Source organism: Rhinopithecus bieti, unplaced genomic scaffold (assembly GCF_001698545.2).
Source record: "Rhinopithecus bieti isolate Rb0 unplaced genomic scaffold, ASM169854v2 scaffold_25304, whole genome shotgun sequence".
Lineage (NCBI taxonomy): Eukaryota > Metazoa > Chordata > Mammalia > Primates > Cercopithecidae > Rhinopithecus > Rhinopithecus bieti.
This window is the reverse complement of record NW_016811568.1, coordinates 112475-133518: the sequence shown is the minus strand read 5'-3', so window position 1 is coordinate 133518 and position 21044 is coordinate 112475. Positions and strand designations below refer to the sequence as shown.

The window sequence follows — 21044 nt, the reverse complement described above, 5'->3', positions numbered from 1 at the left end:
GGTGTGGTGACTCATTCCTGTAATCCCAGCACTTTGGGAGGCTGAGGCGGGTGGATCACTGAGGTCAGGAGTTCGAGGCCAGCCTGACCAATATGAGGAAAGCCCATCTCTACTAAAAATACAAAAATCAGCTGGGTGTGGTGGCATGCATCTGTAATCCCAGCTACTCGGGAGGCTGAGACAGAAGAATCACTTGAACCTGGGAGGCAGAGGTTGCAGTGAGCCGAGATTGCACCATTCCACTCCAGCCTGGGCAACGAGAGTGAAACTCTGTCTCAAAAATAAATAAATAGGCTGGGTGCAGTGGCTCACGCCTGTAATCCCAGCACTTTGGGAGGCTGAGGCAGGCAGATCACGAGGTCAGGAGATCGAGACCATCCTGGCTAACACAGTGAAACCCTGTCTCTACTAAAATACAAAAAATGAGCCGGGCATGGTGGCGGGCGCCTGTAGTCCCAGCTACTCAGGAGGCTGAGGCAGGAGAATGGCGTGAACCCGGGAGGTGGAGCTTGTAGTGAGCCGAGATCACGCCACTTGACACCAGCCTGGGCAACAGAGCTAGACTCTGTCTAAAAAAAATTAATTAATTAATTAAAAATAGTAAAAATTTTTTTTTTTTTTAAAGTCTTACTCAACCCACCCTCCAAGCCCTGGTAGGAATATCAGGCTCTTGACAGGCAGCCACCCCTTCCTGCTGTTGTCCTGGGAGAAGCAAGCCCCACTCAGCAAGAGCCTTACCTGCACCAGGAGGTTCTGCAGCCCAATGACCAGGGACCAGACTTGTGATGTTCGCAGTGGAGCTAGGATAGTGTCCTCGGCGGCTGGCAGTGGCTGGGCCCCTGAGGGCACCAGGGCTACCAGGGCAGAGGAAAAGCTTTGTCGCAGGGCTGTCCGCAGGAAGCATAAGATGGCAGCTGGAAACAAGAGATTCCTTAGACCCAGTTCCTGTCTCCTTCCCACCTCCCACCCAGCTCTGTCACAGGATGGGAGACAATGAAGATGAAACAATTATGGAGTGACCACAGGCTGGTCAGGGTACTGGTCCTATGTGAAAATCGAGGAGAAAAGCTTTTCTTCTGCTAGAGACTTGTGGATCAATACCTGAGAGCAATGCAGTCTTTTTCTTTGGAAAGCTGAGAGCCTTCAATACTTGGTCCATTTCCACAGAGAGTGTCTGGTGAACCTGGCAGGGCACAGGGTAAAGGGCTAACCCCCATGTTCTGGAAGCCTGGACAGAAAATAACCTGCCTGAAAATTTCTTCTATCACCTCCCCCCACATATCCACTGTATCAAAAGGGGACAAGAGGAGACCACACAGAGTCCTCCACGCTGCACCAGCCCTAGCTTCAGGAGCATTAGGAGGAGAATCAAGTCTATACCTGCAGAACTCTTTTTCTTCCAAATCTCCGCCATCCTCACTGGCCTCCTCCACCAGACAGCCTTCCCTGGCCTCATCTGTGGTTCAGTCTCTGGCTCTGTTCACTATACACCTAACTCTAAAAAAATCTGGAGTCAGGCCAAATCAAAATCCTGGCTCTCAGGTCAGGTATAGCAGCTTACACCTGTAATCCCAGCACTTTGGGTGGTTGAGGTGAGAGGACTGCTTGAGCCCAGGAGTTAAAGACCAGCCTGGACAACATGGCAAAAACCCATCTCTATAAGAAAATACAAAAACATTAGCTGGGCATGGTAGCATGTGCCTGTAGTCCTTGCTATTCAGGAGGCTGAGGTGAGAGAATCACTTGAGCCGGGAGGCCAAGGCTGCAGTGAGCTGGGATACTGCTACTGCACTCCAGCCTGGGTGAAGATTCCATTTCTTTAAAAAAATAATAATAATAATCCTGGCTTTGCTACCTGTCAGTTGTATGGCCTTGGGCAAGTTACTGCACCTCTCTTAGCATGTCTTACTTTCTTCATCTATGAAATTAAGATAGGCCGGGCACAGTGGCTCACGCCTGTAATCCCAGCACTTCGGGATGCCGAGGTGGGCAGATCACCTGAGGTCAGGAGTTCAAGACCAGCCTGACCAACTTGGAGAAATCCCATCTCTACTAAAAATACAAAATTAGCTGGGTGTGGTGGCGGATGCCTGTAATCCCAGCTACTCGGGAGGCTAAGGCAGGAGAATCGCTTGAACCCAGGAGGCTAAGGTTGTGGTGAGCCAAGATTGCACCACTGCACTCCAGCCTGGGCAACAAGGGCAAAACTTTGTCTCAAAAAATAAAATAACAGGGAACTCTGTGTGTGTGTGTGTGTGTGTGTGTGTGTGTGTGTGTGTGTGTGTGTCGGGGGGTTGGGGGGAGCGTTATATGGGAACTCTGTACTACCTGCACCATTTTTCTATAAATCTAAAACTGTCCTAAAAATGAAGTCTATTAATTATAAACAAAACAGACAAAAAAAAGGTATGGTGATGTGAAGGAGCATAGCTGACTGGGAGAAGCACAAATGCCTGACCAGAGGACAGGGAAGGTGGGTGGGAATGGCAGAAAGTAAGGCTGCAGAGGGCCAGGCCTAGAGGAGGACAAAAAGGCTGCTTTAGGAGCTTGGGCAGAAGGGATGTGAGGACAGACTGTGGCTGCAATGATAGGACATGCAGAGGAGGGAAGAGACGGGTGGCCAGGAAATTGTAACTAGGTCACATTAGTGGGGAGGACAAATGATCAGGCCTGAGTTAGGGCACTGGAGGTAGCTGGGAGCAGGTAATTGCCTAGGTGTGAGCTGAGGGTCAGGGCAGAGCCAAGGACAAAATGCAAATTTTCTCCTAGGCAGGTGACTGCAGACAGCTGGATGAGCCCAGAAGCCTCACACAGAAAATTAGGAAAGGTTTCTGTCCTAAACCAACCACAGGTAACAACTTGCAGGATTTGCCAGAGCATAGATTTACCACAGCTTGTTGCCCCTCTAGAGGCCAAAGTTTAAAACTGATGTCACTTCTGTGTGCCCATCACTAGATTGGCACAGTATTGGGCACGGTGTGAGGATACCACAGAGGCTAGCAGATGGTTTCCATGAGAAGCAGCCCACAGAGGAGCTCATGCAGGTCACTGTGATGACAAGACCCTACAAGAGGGAGGGGCTGAGGGGAAAGAGGTACTCTGTGGATATGTCCACTGCTCTTCTCTTCCCTGCATCACTTTCTTGAACAGTAATAATGACAGTTAACCATGTGCGGCATTCCACAGCTTGCCATGCTACACTTCAAGGTTGCAGGCTGGCTTCTGCCTCCCTGTCTGGTCTGTTCTGCTCCATTCATTCCCCACATTCTCGTCACACAGAGCACCTCACCACTCCCTAAACATACAGAGCATGTCCTGAATTTGTGCAGCTTCATGCCTTTGCTCATATTGTTCTCTCTACCTGGAACGCCTTTCCCCACTATCTTTGCTGAGTACAATCTTATCTTTCAAGGCTTTACTTAAAGACTACAAGTTCCCTAAGGGTAGGACACATGCTATATTCATTTTTTATTCCTCTGTGCCAAGAATAGAGCCTGGAGTGTAGGTAAACCTTGTGTTAAGTGGATTAATATAAACCAACCTCACAACAACCCTGAGATGTTTTCCCCATTTTGTAGGTAAGGAAACTGAGCTCAGAAAGGGTAAATACCTTGCCAAGGTCACAGCTAATAAGCCCCAGAGCTGGGACCAGAACTCAGGATCTTCAACACTCCTTTGAGTGCCACCCCATGCCTCAAAGCCACAGGAGTTAGAGACTAACCTGCAAACTATCCTTGTGCTGCTGGGCAGAGAAGGAGGCCGTGAGCAGCCAGGCAGAGCAGAGGAGCGCAGTCCTGGGAGAATCTGCCTTTGCCAAGGTGAGGGCCAGCATCTTCTCCAGAAGCTCCATCAGGCCTGTGCTGCTCAGGAGCACTGCAGCAGCTGCAGGGGGTGGGCAGGGCAGGGTCCACCAGAGTTACAGAGGAGTTTCAGCTAAGTGCCACCATGGTGCTTAGCACCTGATGGGGGCTTCACAAACAGAGGATCATCCTCAGGCTCTAAGGGTCCCAGCTTCATAACAGAAGCTCAGGTTATTAGGGCCAAAAAGGACCTTATGACTACCAGCCACACACACAGAACCCTATTCATTTTTTTAAGATGAAAAAGTTGAGGTAGAGAGGACCACAGACTGCCCAGCACTCTTCACTATCCCAGCCCAGGCCCCTGCACCTCTTTTCTGACTGCTGGGTGTGGTCTGATGAAGGCTCCAATACAGGAAGTTGAAGGAGGGCTGCAGGATGTCCACGTCAGTGGGGCTGCACTTCCCACACAGCTTGCTTACTGCAAGAGATGAGAGTCCCCAGGCGGCCTGTCGCACAACACTCACACTTGTCACAGGTGGTAGCCTGTGACTGGCTATTTCAGACGTCAGTCTTGGGGAGCAAGCACAAACTAAGTATCCCTGATATTACAACCAATGGAAAGAAACACAGTGACAAACCTTAAGGCACATTCACACCTTCCATCTAGACAAACATCAGGCAAGCATCCTACAGTTGCACATTAGCCAGAAAGACTTCAGGAATTCAAAGGGATCCTTTGAACATTGTCACCACCTTCCCAAGGGAACTTTAACCGTCGAATGAAGTGCAGTTCCCTGCACTTGCCACATCCCCTCTCTCACATCACTTCATTTGGCTAACACCTCTAGTCCTCGTCAGCAATCAAGACTCAGCTCAGGCCTGCGCAGTGGCTTACGCCTGTAATCTCAACACTTTGGGTGGCGGAGGCAGGTGGATTGCTTGAGCCCAGGAGTTCGAGACCAACCTGGGCAACGTGGTGAGACCTCGTCTCTCCACAAAAAAATACAAAAAATTAGCTGGGCATGGTGGCACACACTGGTAGTCCCAGCTGCTCAGGAGGTTGAGGTGGAAGGATCACCTGAGCCCAAGAGGTTGAGGCTGCAGGGAGCAGTTATCATGCTATTACACTTCAACCTGGGTGACAGAGTGAGACCCTGTCTCAAAAAAAAAAAAAGATTCAGCTCAAAGTTAATCTCCCCCTTGAAGCCTTCCTTAACCTCTCAAGGCAGGATTAGATGCTGCTTCTGCATTCTCCCAGGACTCATCAGTGCAACATTATACTGTAGACATCTATAGAACATATCCCTTTACTGTTGGGAACTCCTACTTCCCATCTCCCTATCTCCATCCTAATATGAAACCTACCTACAACTCCATTCACTTTTTGGCAGCTACATCACACCCTGACTTCTATGGTCACCCAGACAAGCAGGTCTCGGCTCCCTCCCACAACAGTATCTCCACCCCGAACCACAGTCCTCTACTCTCTGCTCTCATATAGAAGTGCTCAAGGATTATACGTAAATGTCCTATTACATTTCATGTGTGGGTTTCAGCCTGTTACTCCCTGTCAGAGGCTCTTTTGAAGGCTGAGTTTATCACACGCAGATCTCCCTCCTAGCTTAGTGTCAGCCGTGATCTCACAGACAGGCTGGTGATGACTGGCACCAGGCTGAGGCCATCTGCAATGTGTCCCCAGTGGCCTTTTTTTGAATCTGACACTGATCTTCTCATGAGGTGGACTGGGCTCCGGGCAGGGAAGGTGCCGCATCTTCACCTGTGGCTAGAGGACCTGGGGCAGTCCACAGACACTGAAGACACATCATTTTTCCTATTCATTTCAACCTTCCCTCAGTAAATCTTCCTGCAGGTGCTGCCTATGAAGTGACGACAGCATCATGAGTTGAGAAACCAAGGAGGTTTGGGGTGTAAGAAAGAAGCCTGGAGAACTGTGAACTGGATCATCAGATCTGAGTCAACTGTAGGATGAGGTGGAGAGTTGACTTTGTGCCAGGAAAAAAGGAATCTGCATGGATAGCATCTGTTGAAGGCCTACTGTGTGTCAAGCACTATGTGACATTCTCTAACTAACTAGGTAAGTATTCCTTATCTTAACCCTAGGTTAGGAAAGTACTACTACTTTACCTATGAGGAACCTAAGGCTCACAGAGACTAGATGATTGCTGGTGACTAAGCTGAGATTCAAACCCAGGCCTTCCTGACTCTAGAGCTTGTGCCTGTCACACACTGATTTGTTTGTTTTAGAGACAAGGTCTCACTCCATTGCCCAGGCTGGGTGCAGTGGTGAGATCATAGCTCACTGCAGCCTTGACGTCCTGGGCTTAAGCAATCCTCCCGCCTCGGCCTTTCCAAGTAGCTCGGACTATATATAGTTCTGCATCACCACGCACAGCTAATTTTTGGTATTTTATTTGTAGAGACAGGGTTTCACCGTGTTACCAAGGCTGGTCTTGAACTCCTGAGCGTAAACACACGCTGCTTAGGCCTCCCAAAGTGCTAGGATTATAGGCGTGAGCCACCAGGCCTGGCCGTTTGTAGAGGCAGGATCTTGCTATGTTGCCCAGGCTGGTCTTGAACTCCTGGCTTCAAACAATTCCTCCTGCCTCAAACACCCGAAGTGCTGGGATTACAAGCATGAGCACCGCCCCCCACCTGGCCTCATAATGCTGATTTTTTGCAGAGGTGGGGTGTCTCCCAAACATTCCCAGAGAACAAGCAGAGAAAGCCCTGAGAGGTCCTTTAGCAAGAAAACCCTAGGGATAGACTGACCTACTAGCTTCTTCCAAAGGGATGAAAGAGTAGAAGAAAGAAGAACACCAGCCTACTTAGTGAGCACCCACTGCACATCCAGCCCTGGACCCTCAGGCGCTATCCCAAGCAGCCAGGGCACCTTGGTGAAGGAGCTTCATGGCCATGCTGTCCAGTTCTTGCTCTGACACATTCCTGAGCTGCATCAGGGAGAGGAGGCTCAGCAGCAATGGTAGGTTCCCCGAGGCTGTGAAGAACAAGGAGGGCTAGGCAGGAAGCCTGATGCTCAGATCACCTGAAGGTCAGACACCCTCCCCTGCTTTAATGGCCCTTAATAACAGGTTCAAAGTTTTCTGTTTCCTAAGGGGTGAGGTGTTTTGCTGGGATTTACTCCTATTTCGTTCTTCATTCGGAACAGATGTGACTGATAAACTAAGTGCCAGACATAGGTTGGTACCAGGAATTCATTATTTCATTTAATCCCACTAAAAAAAAATGTGAAGCATGAATTGTTATTCCTATTTTGCATTTACAAAATTGAGGCTGAGAGAGGCTGAGTGACTTCTCCAAGGTCCCACAGCCAGAAAGTGGCAGGACGCTATGGTCTGAATGTTTGTGTTCCTCCAAAATTCATGCTGAAATCTTAACCCCCAATGTGATAGTATTAGGAAGTGAGGTCTTTGGTAGATGACTGAATCATGAGAGCAAAATCTTCATGAATGGGATGAGTGGCCTTTTGAAAGAAACTCCCTCCCTCACCCCTTCTGCCATGTGAGGACACAGTAAGAAGACAAGCCATCATGCTGGCACATGCCTATAACCCCAGCTACTCAGGAGTCTGAGGTTGGGGGATTGTTTGAGCCTAGGAGGTCAAGGCTGTGGGGGGCAGGGGAGGAGAAGGAGGAAGAAAGGAGGAGGAGAAGGGAGGAGGAGGAGGGAGAGGAGAAGGAAAGGAAGGAGGAAAAGAGGAAGAAGAACAAGAGGAGAAGAAGAAAAGAAGAGAAGAAGAAGAAGAAAGAAGAAAAAGGAGGAAGAAGGAAGGAAGGAAGGAAGGAAGGAAGGAAGGAAGGAAGGAAGGAGGAAGGAAGGCAGGAAGGTAGGCAGGCAGCCAGCCAGGCAGCCATTTATGAACCAGGAAGTGGGTCTTCACCAGACACTGAATCTTTCAGCACCTTGATTTTGGATTTCCCAGCCCCCAAAACTAGGAGAAATAAATTTCTGTTGTTTATAAGTTACCGTCTATGGCTCAAATAGACCCAAATCTGAATCCAATGCCCATGGCCTTCCCACTATGTTTCCACTAAATCTTAAGGTTCTTAACCAGTATTATCAGTTAAACATGGCTTGTCCTTCCCTGAAAAGAAATAACTCATCTCCTCTTGATACCCTTAAATCTACTTCCAAACCCTCAGTCCTCTGTCAGGCAGCCACAGGTTGCCTCTCGCTTTGCTTAGAAATATAATTTTAGGGCCAGGCGCGGTGGCTCAAGCCTGTAATCCCAGCATTTTGGGAGGCCGAGACAGGTGGATCACGAGGTCAGGAGATCAAGACCATCCTGGCCTACACGGTGAAACCCCCTCTCTATTAAAAAATACAAAAAACTAGCCGGGCAAGATGGCGGGCGCCTGTAGTCCCAGCTACTTGGGAGGCTGAGGCAGGAGAATGGCGTAAACCCAGGAGGTGGAGCTTGCAGTGAGCCGAGATCGCGCCACTGTACTTCAGCCTGGGCGACAGAGCGAGACTCCGTCTCAAAAAAAAAAAAAAGAAAGAAATATAATTTTAGGCCGAGTGTGGTAGCTCACACCTGTAATCCCAGCACTTTGGGAGGCTGAGGCAGGCGGATCACTTGAGGTCAGGAGTTCAAGGGCAGCCTGGCCAATATAGTGAAACCCCACCTCTACTAAAAATACAAAAAATTAGCCAGGCCCAGTGGTGCATGCCTGTAATCCCAGCTATGAGGGAGGCTGAGGCAGAAGAATCACTTGAACCCGGGAGGTGAAGGTTGCAGTGAGCCGAGATCATGCCACTGCACTCCAACCTGAACAACAGAGTGAGACCCTGTCTCAAAAAGAAAAAAATTATTTTAAAAATTCAGCTTCTCTAAAAATAGAAAAAAATTGAGCCGGGCGCAGTCACTCACCCCTGTAATCCAAGCACTTTGGGAGGCTGAGGTGGGCAGATCACTTGAGCTCAGGGGTTTGAGACCACCCTGGGCAACATGGTGAAACCCCGTCTGTCCTGAAAATATAAAAAAATAATTAGCTAGGTGTGGTGGCACACGCCTGTAAGTCCCAGCTACTTGGGAGGCTGAGGCACAAGAATTGCTTGAACCCGGGAAGTGGCGGTTGCAGTGAGCAGAGATCTTGCCATTGCACTCCAGCGTGGGTGACAGAGTGAGACTCTGTCTCTAAAATAATAATAAAATAAAATATATAAAATATAAAATAAATAAATACAATAAAATAAACCAATCCCAATTTTCAGTGTCTCCATACTGTACCAAACATCAAGCTTCCTTGACTCCAGTGAGTACCATGCCAGATTTGGAAACTATTCCCCCAGATCTCACTGGGAGCTTCCAACACATCACAGAGGCACCTCCCTTCCCAGCCCCTGTGGACTGCTGCTGCCTCCAGCCTCCTTCAGATTTCCCACTTTCTTCTTCCCACGGGGACTGCCATGCTTGTGACAAACAAGTCTAAGCACATGCTGCACAGGGTGGGGATATGCACGCACACATCAAACACATCCACTCATGTTAAACACACACACAGCAAACCAAGCATGATGTACGCCCACCTCTGCGGTGAGAAAAAGGAGGTGAAGTTTAGCTTGATGCCACAGTGGCCTTTCTTTTTCAGATAAAACCCTGATTCTCTCTCCTGGAGCAGACCTAACAAGGGTAGAGATGCCCATTCTCGACTGGCTTTCAGGTCAAAGTGTGCCCACAGCACCTGCAGACTGACCTTCTGATGGGGAGGCCCCATGCTCCACTAGCAGACGCTGCAGGATCAGCAGGAAGTGGCCTCGGATAAGACCACCCACTTGTATATCCTCATTCCTCCTCAGGAAGGTCCTCAGGCTAATCAGTACCTTGTGAGCTGTGTCCACTGGGCTGGAATAGATGAGGTCCTGAGCAGGAGAGAAGAAAGCGAGAGATCAGAGGGTATTGGAGTTGGGGAAAAGTGACAATGCAGACTAGAGGGGCAGGAAAAGAGCCCAGAATTAGAGTGTCACAAAAACTGGGTAATCTGTCACTTAGCACCTATTATGTACCAAACGCTCTTCTAGGTGCACTGACACGTCACAACCATCCCTTAGAACAGGATCATCCTAGGCCAGGCGTGGTGGCTCACGTCTGTAATCCTAGCACTTTGGGAAGCTGAGGCGGGCAGATCACGAGGTCAGGAGATCGAGACCATCCTGGCTAACATGGTGAAACCCCGTCTCTAGTAAAAACACAAAAAATTAGCCAGGCATGGTGGCGGGCACCTGTAATCCCAGCTACTCGGGAGGCTGAGGCAGAATGGCATGAACCCATGAGGCGGAGCTTGCAGTGAGCCAAGATCGCACCACTGCACTCCAGCCTGGGTGACAGAGCAAGAATCCGTCTCAAGAAAAAAAGAAAAAGAAAAAGAATAGGTTCATCCTATTAAATCCATCCCAAACAGGAGAAAACAGAGGCTCAGAGAGATTACATGACTTGCTAAAGGTCATATAAGCCAGTGGCACAGACAGAATTTGAATGCAGATTTCCTAACTCCAAGCCCAAAGCTCTATTTTCCAGGATGCCTCCCTCTTCCAAATGGAAGGATTAGGGTCAAATGGAAGGATTAGGGTTGTTTTTAAGACAGGGAACCTGAGTGTGCCTTAAAGAAGAAAAGAAGGAGAGAGAGATGATGTCACTGGGCAGGGAGAGGATAAATTAGGACAGATTCAATGCACAGTAAGGGAAGTGAGGACCAGGTCAGGCCCCTTCTCTACCAAGGCATCTGGCTATCTCTGCCCCAAGCTATAAAGGCCTTAGGCTTGGAAGATGGGAAAGGACATTGCTTTTTATTTTGCTTTCAGAGTTATTTTAATGAGTATACGTTAAAGACAAAGCCAGTCAGAAGCTGCACCAGAGGCTATCCTACTGATAGCTCCTGGCTCCTACTAGCTCAAAGAAGCCAATTCCTTTGGACAGGCTAATGTGCTGGGCTAGTTAGGTCTGAGGGTTATGAATCCAAGGTCACACGGACTCTCTCTCCAGGGAGGGCAGCTCCTGACACACAGAGAGATATGGCTACAACGCATCTGGCCAGACAAACCCAGGTGTGCTGATCACTGAGCAGAAGGAGGGGATGGGGTCACAGGGATGTCTAAGTTTGGCTCTTAGAAACCTCCACAGTTGCTGGAAAAACAACTATATATCAACAACCACTCAGGGCCTAATAGTGTCAGATATTATGTTGTGTTTATATAGTAGCTGTATATTTGTTTATACATTATTTATACCTCTACAATAACTCTTCCATATAGGTGTCACCCCAATTTTTCAAATGAGAAAACTGGGGCAGGTTGATCAGTTTACATATAAAAAAAGTAATAAAGTTGTAAATTATACTACACTGTGAGTTAATGAAGGGAAGGAATGAGGTCTACTTCATCTTTGTCACCTTGCAGGGACTCAGAAAACATCTCTGGAAAGAAAGGGTCACAGAATGGGAGGGCCAGAGAGAATCTGGATAATTTTTCCAATACCTTTCCTTTACAGAGTATGAGGCTGAAGCCCAGTGGGAAAGGAGGATCATGACCTGCGCAAGGTCACAGAGCCCAGAGTCAAACCAGTTTCCTGGTCTTGCACCTTCACCAACACATCACTGCCCCACTGCCACAGAGCTGGTCCCTCAGAAGTCTGAGTTAATGAATGTTAAAGGTATAAAAGGAAGGGGCTACTCAGCTTTGGGTGGCTATGGTGAATGCTGAAGGAAGAGGAATGTGTAGACCCCACCATATGGATCAGTGGGAAGGCTCTGGGCAAAACCATGACCCAATCTGTAGTCTCTGCTGTCCAGAACTCTCTGGGATTAGATAGACCAGGGTAACCTGGCCAAGGAGGAAACAAACAGAGTTTCTGTGATGTCATTGTCCCTTCACATCTAAACAAGCTACATGAAAGACCACCCACTGATAAGAGTGGCAATTAACAGCTTTGTTTTCAGCTGTTCATTACCTATATCAAAAACAGAAATTGGTTGTCAACACAAATTTGTAGACTCCTTTTCCTTCCTGTGGCTAGAAGCTGGGGAGAAATGGTAAGAATTATATATATGAACAGACAATAAAGTTGTTCCTTGCTGTTCTTTTTTTTTTTTTTTTTTTTTTTTTTTTTTTTTTTTTTTTCTATAGGTTTTTTTTTTTTTTTGAGATGAAGTCTAGCTCTGTTGCCCAGGCTGGAGTGCAGTGGTTCGATCTTGGCTCATGGCAACCTCCGCCTCCCTGGTTCAAGCGATTATTCTGCCTCAGCCTCCCGAGTGGCTGGGACTACAGGCGCCCAGCACCATGCCCGGCTAATTTTTTGTATTTTTAGTAGAGATGGGCTACTAAATTGTATGTTGTTGACCAGGCTGGTCTCTAACTCCTGACCTTGTGATCCACCCGCCTCAGCCTCCCAAAGTGCTGGGATTACAGGTGTGAGCCACCATGCCCGGTCTCCCTGCTGTTCTTTTTTACCATTGATGTCTCTAGGGTCTAAGTTAGTGAAAAACTTACTCACTTTGGGCTCCAGTCATAGCCATGACCCTTATTAACTATATGACCTTGGGCAATTCAATTAGCTTCTCTGAGATGAACTTTATCTGGTTCAGAGGCAGAGTCAATGATTAGTGAATGACAGCCCACTATGCGAAGCAAACCAAGAGTGTTCCTACATACTATCTCATCTACCCTCATGTTTTCTCCATTTTCTGTGGGAGGAAACTGAAGTTCAGATTAGCCTCTATCTTCCTAATCCTCTATGCAACAACCCGTCTTGAAGGCAGCTCCTTTCTGTTAAGCTCTATGCCAAGTGAAGCACAAGACTCCTCTCTGCCCTGACCTCCACCACCTCCAGAAAGGAGAGGTAATGAGGATGGTACACATTCAAGGACAAGGACTGGGTCACCAGGATAAATGGTGGGGCATCCACTCCAGCTTCCCTGGGATGTAGACTCTAAGTATTTGGTCTCCTGAGATTCAATTTCTGTTTGGTTTGTTTCTTTTAATATTTACATCCCATGAAGTTAGCGGCCTAGCACAGCTTTCAGTTAGTGAGGGACCTCCATTCTAGGAAGACCCGGGCTGAAAAAGGGAATTTGGGAGAGGAGATAATGAGCTCCATTTTAGGCAGAAATGTCAAACAGATGGTAGACTTCATGGGTCTGAGCTCAGGAGAGAGGTCAGGGGTGGTGCAGAGATTTGAGTCATCACTATACAGGCAGGAGGCAAACAAAGCCATGGGTGTGAATGAGACAACCCAGGGAGAATAAATAGACTGAGTAAAAAGAGAGCCTCAGACAGAACAACTGATAGATAGGGAGTCAAAATCTGGGTTTTAATATTTTGATTCCCAACTCTTGTGACCATGGGCAAAACTCTCTAAGCCTATGTTTCATGTATTTAAAAAGAAAAAAATGGCAGGCATAGTCGTTTATGCCTATAATCCCAACACTTTGGGAGGTCATGGTGGGAGGATCACTGGAGGCCAGGAATTTGAGATCAGCTTGGGCAACATGACAAAACACTGTTTCTACAAAAAATATAAAAGTTAGCCAGACACAGTAGCACATGCTATAGTTCCAGCTACTTGGCCTTGAACTCCTGACCTCAGGTGATTCACCCGGCTCGGCCTCCCAAAGTACTAGGATTACAGGCATGAGCTGCAGCACCCAGTCAATTCTCATTACTTGGGAGGCTGAGGCAGGGGGATCACTTGAAACCAGGAGATTGACGCTGCAGTGAGCCATGATCCTGCCACTGCACTCCAGCCTGGGCAACAGAGCAAGAAAAAAAAAAAAAAAGAAAGAAAGAAAAAAATAAGACATAGTCATGTTATATCTTTTCTAATGTTTAGATATACAAATGCCACTGTGTTACATTTGTCTACAATATTCAGTACAGTAACATGTTCTATAGGATTATAGCCTAGGAGTAAAAGGTCATCCCATGTACCTAAATGTAGTAGGCTAGACCATTTAGATGTAAGTATACTCCATGATGTTGGCACAACGACAAAATCACCTAATACCGTGTTTCTAAAAATGTATCCCCATCATTAAGTGATGCACGACTGTATTGTCACTACTATCCCTAGACAGACTTAGATCTGTCCCTAGACAGGCTTAGATCATAATTTATAAGTACCTACTATGTGTGAGGAACTGACCCCAAATATTTCATCTGGTGAAGAAAACCTAGTATCTTAGTTCTGTTCCCTGCTACTCTCCTTGGTATCTAATTTGTTGTTCAATGTGCTTTCTTGAGTATCAGGTAAAAAAGTTGAGTTAAAGCCAGCCACTAGGCAGTTTACCTTATCTAATCTAATTAACCCATCTAACTCCTGATGGGAATTTCAGTAATATACTTCATTAAAAAGTACTGACAGCCTGGGCAACACAGTGAAACCCCATCTCTACTAAAATACAAAAAAAAAAAAATTAGCTGGGTGTGGTGGTGTGTGCCTGTAGTCCCAGCTACTCAGGAGGCTGAGGCAGAAGAACTGTGTGAACCCAGGAGGTGGAGGTTGCAGTGAGCCCAGATCATGCCACTGCACTTCACCCTGAGCAACAGGGTGAGACTCTGTCTCCAGAAAAAAAAGTATTGGGGCATCTGACAATTCTAGGTATGCCTGAGCAAGTAATGCACATATAATATTATCATGTGAGTCATGGCAAAAAAGAGGAGGAGTCCCTCTGCCATCAGAAATCTCCATCTACATGCCTCATGGGCTTCCTTTAACATTAAACGTTGTGCCAGCAGAATCTGCTTGAGAGATGACAGGGAGGTGAGAGGGGATAGTGACTAAGATCTGCATTTTATAGTGTCATCCCCTGGGGGGAAGAGAGGCACACATGTCTCAGTTGGTAGACTTCCATTAGACTTAGGAAAGAGTATGAATTTATAGAAACCAGGCACCTACAAGTAGAAAAGACCCCCCGCCCAACTCACATGCAGACAGTGATAAGTCCAGAGGTGGGCTGAAGCAGATGTGGGTGCCTCCTGATGTCACTAAACTGGCTCTCAGAGAGAGAAGGCCCACCATTTCTGAATGTAGAAATGAATGAGTGGTTGCCTACCAGCAAGATGAGCAGGATGCTGGGGATGCTTCTGAGCAACTGGAACAGGACTGCTAAGCTGGTAGGAAGGGCGGGCTGCCCAGCAGAGGTAACATCATCCAGTTCCTCACAGCTGCTATCTTCCCAGGAGAACCAAAGTTCCAGGACATGGTGCCCATACCTACTCATGAGCTCTGGATACAACAGAAAGAACCTGAGCAGGAGCGGATGGTGGGTATAGACTAGCTGCAGGTCTGGGATGCCTTCTAGGAATTTTCTGACTGCACTGACCATAGTCTAGAGGCAAAACAAAGAAAGGAGGTAAATACACCTTGCAGAGGACCCAAGAGACCCCAACATGGCCAAGAGATGACTAGGAAAAATGTACTGGCATCTCAGTATTCCAGGACACCTTGGCTAGCTCATCCCAAGGCACTCTAGTGAGCAAATACCACTGTACTTACCTTATAACAGAAGTTCTCAACTAGGGGTCATTTTGCTCCCATGGGACATTTGGTAAAGTCTGGAGACTTTTTTTTTTTTTTTTTTTTTTTTGAGACGGAGTCTTGCTCTGTCGCCCAGGCTGGAGTGCAGTGGCCAGATCTCGGCTCACTGCAAGCTCCGCCTCCCGGGTTTACGCCATTCTCCTGCCTCAGCCTCCCGAATAGCTGGGACTACAGGCGCCTGCCACCTCGCCCGGCTAGTTTTTTGTATTTTTTAGTAGAGACGGGGTTTCACCGTGTTAGCCAGGATGGTCTCGATCTCCTGACCTCGTGATCCGCCCGTCTCGGCCTCCCAAAGTGCTGGGATTACAGGCTTGAGCCACCGCGCCCGGCCAAGTCTGGAGACATTTTTTACTACCTTGATTGGGGGAATGCTATTGGGATCTAGTGGGGAGACAGTGGGGATGCTGCTAAATATCCTACAATGCCAGGAAAGCCTATCCCAAAAGAATGATCTGTGCAAAATGTTAATAGTGCTGAGGTCAAGAAACCCAGCTTGATGATGGTGCCACAGTGGGTTGTAATTGTCAGTGTGCATGTCTACCTCCCACACTAGACTGAAAGCTGCTTGAGGGTAGGACTGTGACAGATTAATCTGTGCACTTAGTATACGGCCTGGCACAGAAGGGGTGAAGGGGAGATATGTTGAATAATTTCTTTTTTTTTTTTTGAGACAGAGTTTCGCTCTTGTTGCCCATGCTGGAGTGCAATGGCATGATCTCGGCTCACTGCAATCTCTGCCTCCCGGGTTCAAGTGATTCTCCTGCCTCAGCCTCCTGAGTAGCTGGGATTACAGGCATGTGCCACCATGCCCAGCTAATTTTGTATTTTTAGTAGAGATGGAGTTTCTCCATGTTGGTCAGGCTCGTTTCGAACCCTGACCTCAGGTGATCCACCCGCCTTGGCCTCCTAAAGTGCTGGGATTACAGGTGTGAGCCACCATGCCCTGCCTTGTTGAATAATTTCTTACTTCTCACAAACCTGCCTCTTCCCATTGCACATATAACAATGTTCAAATTTCTTAGTATGAGGCTGGGGCATGGGGCTCAATGCCTGTAATCCCAGCACTTTGGGAGGCCGAGGTGGGCAGAATCACCCTGAAGTCGGGAGCTTGAGACCAGCCTGGCCAACATGGAGAAACCCCGTCTCTACTAAAAATACAAAATTAGCAGGGCATATTGGCACATGCCTGTAATCCCAGCTACTTGGGAGGCTGAGGCAGGAGAATCGCTTGAACCCGGGAGGCGGAGGTTGCGGTGAGTCAAGATTGCGCCATTGCACTCCAGCCTGGGCAACAAGAGTGAAACTCTTTCTCAAAAAAAAAAAAAAAAAAAAATTCCTTAGTATGCTATTATATGAGTTTTACAGTTTTGGCTCATTTAGGTCTTTCATTCATTGTGAGTTCATTTTTGTGTACAGTATGAGTTAAGAGTCCAACTTCATCATTTTGCATATATGTGTCTAGTTGTTCCTGGAAATTTTCTGAAAAGACACATCTTCCCCCATTGAATTATCTTGGCATCCTCATCAAAAATTGACCATAAACATATGGGTTTATTTCTGGACTCTCAATTCTATTCCATTGATCTATATGTCTACCCCTATGTCAGTACCACACTATCCTGATTACTATAGTTTTTTGGCAAGTTCCAAAATAAAAAAGGTATGAGTCTTCCAACTTTGTTCTTCTTTTTCAAGATTGTTTTGATTATTTTGCATTTCCATATGAATTTTAGGTTCAGCTTGTTCATTTTTGCAAAAAAGTACAGCTGGGATTTTGATACAGATTGCATTAAATCTATTGATCAATTTGGAGAGCACTGCCATCTTAACACTATTAAGTCTTCCAATTCATGAATGCAGTCTGTTAATTTAGATTTTTAATGAAAAAAAAAACTACAGAAAAACAGTAATGTTTTGAAATTTTCACTATATAAGTTTATATGATTTGGATTTGTGTCCCTGCCCAAATCTCATGTCCAAATTATAATCCTCAATGTTGGAGGAAGAGCCTGGTGGGAGGTGACTGGATCATAGGGGTGGACTTCCCCCTTGCTGCTCTTATAATACTGAGTGAATTCTCATGAGATCTGGTTGTTTTAAAGTTTGTAGCACCTCCCCCTTCACTCTCTTCCTCCTTCTCCAGCCATATAACATGTGGCGGCTTCCCCTTTGCCTTCTGCCATGATTAAGATTCCTGAGACCTCCTCAGCCATGCTTCCTGTACAGCCTGTGAAACTGTGAGTCACATAAATCTCTTTTCTTTATAAATTACTCAGTCTCTAGTAGTTCTTTATAACAATGCGAGAACTAACACAAAGTCCTTATACTTTGTTAAGTTATATTCCCAAGTATTTAATGTCTTGATGCTATTGTAAATGGAATTGTTCCCTTAATTTCATTTTTTTTTTTTTTTTTTTTTTTTTTTTTGGAGACAGAGTCTCACTATGTCACCCATGCTGGAATGCAGTGCCACAATTTCAGCTCACAGCTGACTGCAACCTCTGCCTCCCGGGTTCAAGCAATTCTCCTGCCTCAGCCTCCCAAGTAGCTGGGACTACAGGCACATGCTGCCATGCCCGGCTAATTTTTTGTATTTTAGTAGAGACAGGGTTTCACCACGTTGCCCAGGCTGGTCTCAAACTCCTAAGCTCAATCAATCCGCCTGCCTCGGCCTCTCAAAGTGCTAGGATTACAGGCATGAGCAACTGCGCCCGGCCTAATTTCATTTTCAAGCATTTTAATAAAGACTTAAGTCTACCTTTTCAGCTCCTCTCTATTCTACCTCCCATATGACTTAGCTAAGGCACATTAAGCTAGGCTTCCTTCCTTGAATGGATAGATTGGGCATCTTCCCACTTCTGTACATTAAATCATACTCTGCTCTCAGCTTCAAGGTTCTCCCTTCACCTCCTCCATCTCCTCCAAAAAGCCTCTCCTGATGCTATATAATCAGACACAATCTTTCCCCTTGTGCTTTGCTGCTTCTTGGCCAGTCCTCCAGCTCCAGGAGAGCATCATTACTGTAGCTGCCTGCCCCACAGGAGATCTTTTTGTCTCTCCTGACAAACTTGTGTTCTCTGAGGGCAAGGAACTTGTTTGATTCATTTCAGACCTGACAGGGCCCCACATGCTACCTAGCTCATGTTAAGTGGTCAATCCATACTGGTTGAGCTGCTGAAATGTTGAGAAGCAAATAAAAAATCATGGGCATAGAGTTGTGTTCAACAGCTTAGGAAATGCTGATCAAACTGGAATGAAGATGCTGAAAAGGAAGAGCTTCTAGGCATAAGTAGGGCCTGACACTCTGAAATATCCATCCCCACAGAATCACCCACACTCCGGCTACTGGGGATCCTCAGACACATACCTCAACACACATCAGTGTGTATCTCCTCCACTGCTTCCACAAAGGCTCAAAGACCATGAGAATCAGAAAAGATCTCAGAGATAACTCTGCCCAAGGCCCAGAAAGGGAAGGAGATCTCTCCAGGAAGGCCCAGAACATTAGCAACAGAACCAGAATGTGAACCCAAGAGTCCTGCCTTTCTGCACAATGCAGGTATACAAGGTTACCCTGCTTCTACACAAAGGGCATTCACAGGTAAATAGCACCAAGGAAGCCTTCTCATAGAAGATACCACATAGAGAAGGTAACATCAGAGACAGAAGCAAAGGAAAGGCCTGAGACCTAGCAGGCAAATTTTGTGGGGAAGACATGCACAAGCCTCCTGAAGGTGTCCCACCCCACCTAGGCAGTCCCATTGCTCACCAAGGACCTCAGTGACCATGGAGGGTGCTCCTCTACCCACACCTCTTTAGCTCTACCACCTGCCCAGAACAAAGAGCTTCCCTGCCTCCAGTAGCTTGATGGTCCCTGTCTGGCCTTCTAAACTCTCTTTCACCTCCCTCCTAACCTTTCTTTTCACTCTAATCAGAACAACTTCCTGATGAACTAGGGCAACATGAATCTACATGAGTAATTCTCAAAAATAATACTGGAGAGAGGAGCAGCGGCTCACACCTATAATCCTAGCACTTTGGGAGGCTAAGGCAGGGGGATTGCCTGAGTCCAGGAGTTTGAGACCAGCCCGTCTCTAAAGAAAAAAAAAAAAATTAACCAGGCATGGTGGTGCATGCCTGTGGTACCAGCTACTCAGGAAGCTGAGGTGAGAGTATTGCTTGAGCTCAGGAGGTCAAGGCTTCAGGGAGTTGTGATCACACCACTGCACTCCAGTCTGGGTGACAAAGTAAGACCCTGTCTCGAAAAATAATAATAATATTGAGTAAAATGAATAAATAAATAAAAAGAAAGAAAACATCCATACAGTAGAATTCCAATTAAAAAATACAGAGGGAATTGTAAGCCAGGCATGGTGGCTCACGCCTGTAATCCCAGCACTTTGGGAGGCCGAGGCAAGTGGATCACGAGGTCAGGAGTTCGAGACCAGCCTGGCCAACATGGTGAACCCGTCTCAACTAAAAACACAAAAATTAGCCAGGTATGGTGGCAGGCACCTATAATCCCAGCTACCTGGAGGGGCTGAGGCAGGATAATTGCTTGAATCTGAGGCAGAGGTTGCAGTAAGCCGAGATTGCACCACTGCACTCCAGCTTGGGCAACAGGGCAAAACTCTCTAAAAAACAAATGTGTGTGTGTGTGTGTGTGTATATATATATATATAAAAGAAATTGTATCAGAAAAATCACTGTTTTGTAATCTTCATTCAGCCCGCAATCATCAATGGATGCTAAAACTAGGAGAAAGTTTGATGAGGAGCAGAATATATACATAGCCTCAAAGTATCTTCCTACTAGATACTTCATTAGTTACAAGGAGATAAATGGTAACTTAATTTTTTTTTTTTGTAGAGAAAGGGTCTCCCTTTGTTGCCCATGCTGGTCTCGAACACCTGGCCTCAAGCAATCCTCTCACCTTGGCCTCCCAAAGTGCTGGGATTACAGGCATGAATCACTGCATGTGGCCAAAAAATAGTAACTTTATACTGAAGAAATCTAACACATCAAGTAATCACCAAAAACATTACCAATAATGGGAAAAACCATCATCATATGCCTCCTGAAGACACAACATTACTTGTGTGGTATTCTTGTCCAAAATGTACAACCTAAACCTAATTATGAAGACACATCAGAAAAATCCAAAGTGAGGAACGGTCTTCAAAATAACTGTTCTGTAATTTTAAAACATGTCAATGTCATGAAGTCGTAAAACAAAAAAGCTAAGAAGCTGTTCAAAGACCAAAAAAAAAAAAAAAAACTAAAGTGGGACACATGACAACCTAATGTAATGTATAAATCTATATTGAATCTTGGACTAGAAAATGAATAGCTATAAAGAACATTTCAGGCCAGGCGCGGTGGCTCACGCCTGTAATCCCAGCACTTTGGGAGGCCAAGGCGGGTGGATCACCTGAGATCAGGAGTTCAAGACTAGCCTGGTCAACATGGTGAAACCCCATATCTACTAAAAATATAAAAAATTAGCTGGGCGTGGTGGCAGGCACCTGTAATCCCAGCTACTCAGGAGGCTGAGGCAGGAGAATCACTTGAACCTGAGAGGTGGAGGTTGCAGTGAGCTGAGATCACACCACTGCACTCTAGCCTGGTGACAGAATAAGACTCCGTCTCATAAAAAAAAAAAAAAAAAAGGG

General features: G+C 46.6%; 1 protein-coding gene across 1 annotated transcript in view; it reads right to left on the bottom strand.

Annotated features, from left to right (window-relative positions):
* Window positions 1-21044, bottom strand: part of MEI1 (meiotic double-stranded break formation protein 1) — a 116388-nt gene that overhangs the window by 13153 nt on the left and 82191 nt on the right. The window contains exons 19-25 of the mRNA XM_017894083.1: window positions 14888-15163; window positions 9539-9704; window positions 6715-6819; window positions 4171-4281; window positions 3722-3882; window positions 1102-1183; window positions 739-914 (exon numbers count right to left, since the gene is read on the bottom strand). Of these exons, the coding sequence (XP_017749572.1) occupies window positions 739-914; window positions 1102-1183; window positions 3722-3882; window positions 4171-4281; window positions 6715-6819; window positions 9539-9704; window positions 14888-15163 (1077 nt within the window). The remainder of the gene's footprint in view (window positions 1-738; window positions 915-1101; window positions 1184-3721; window positions 3883-4170; window positions 4282-6714; window positions 6820-9538; window positions 9705-14887; window positions 15164-21044) is intronic.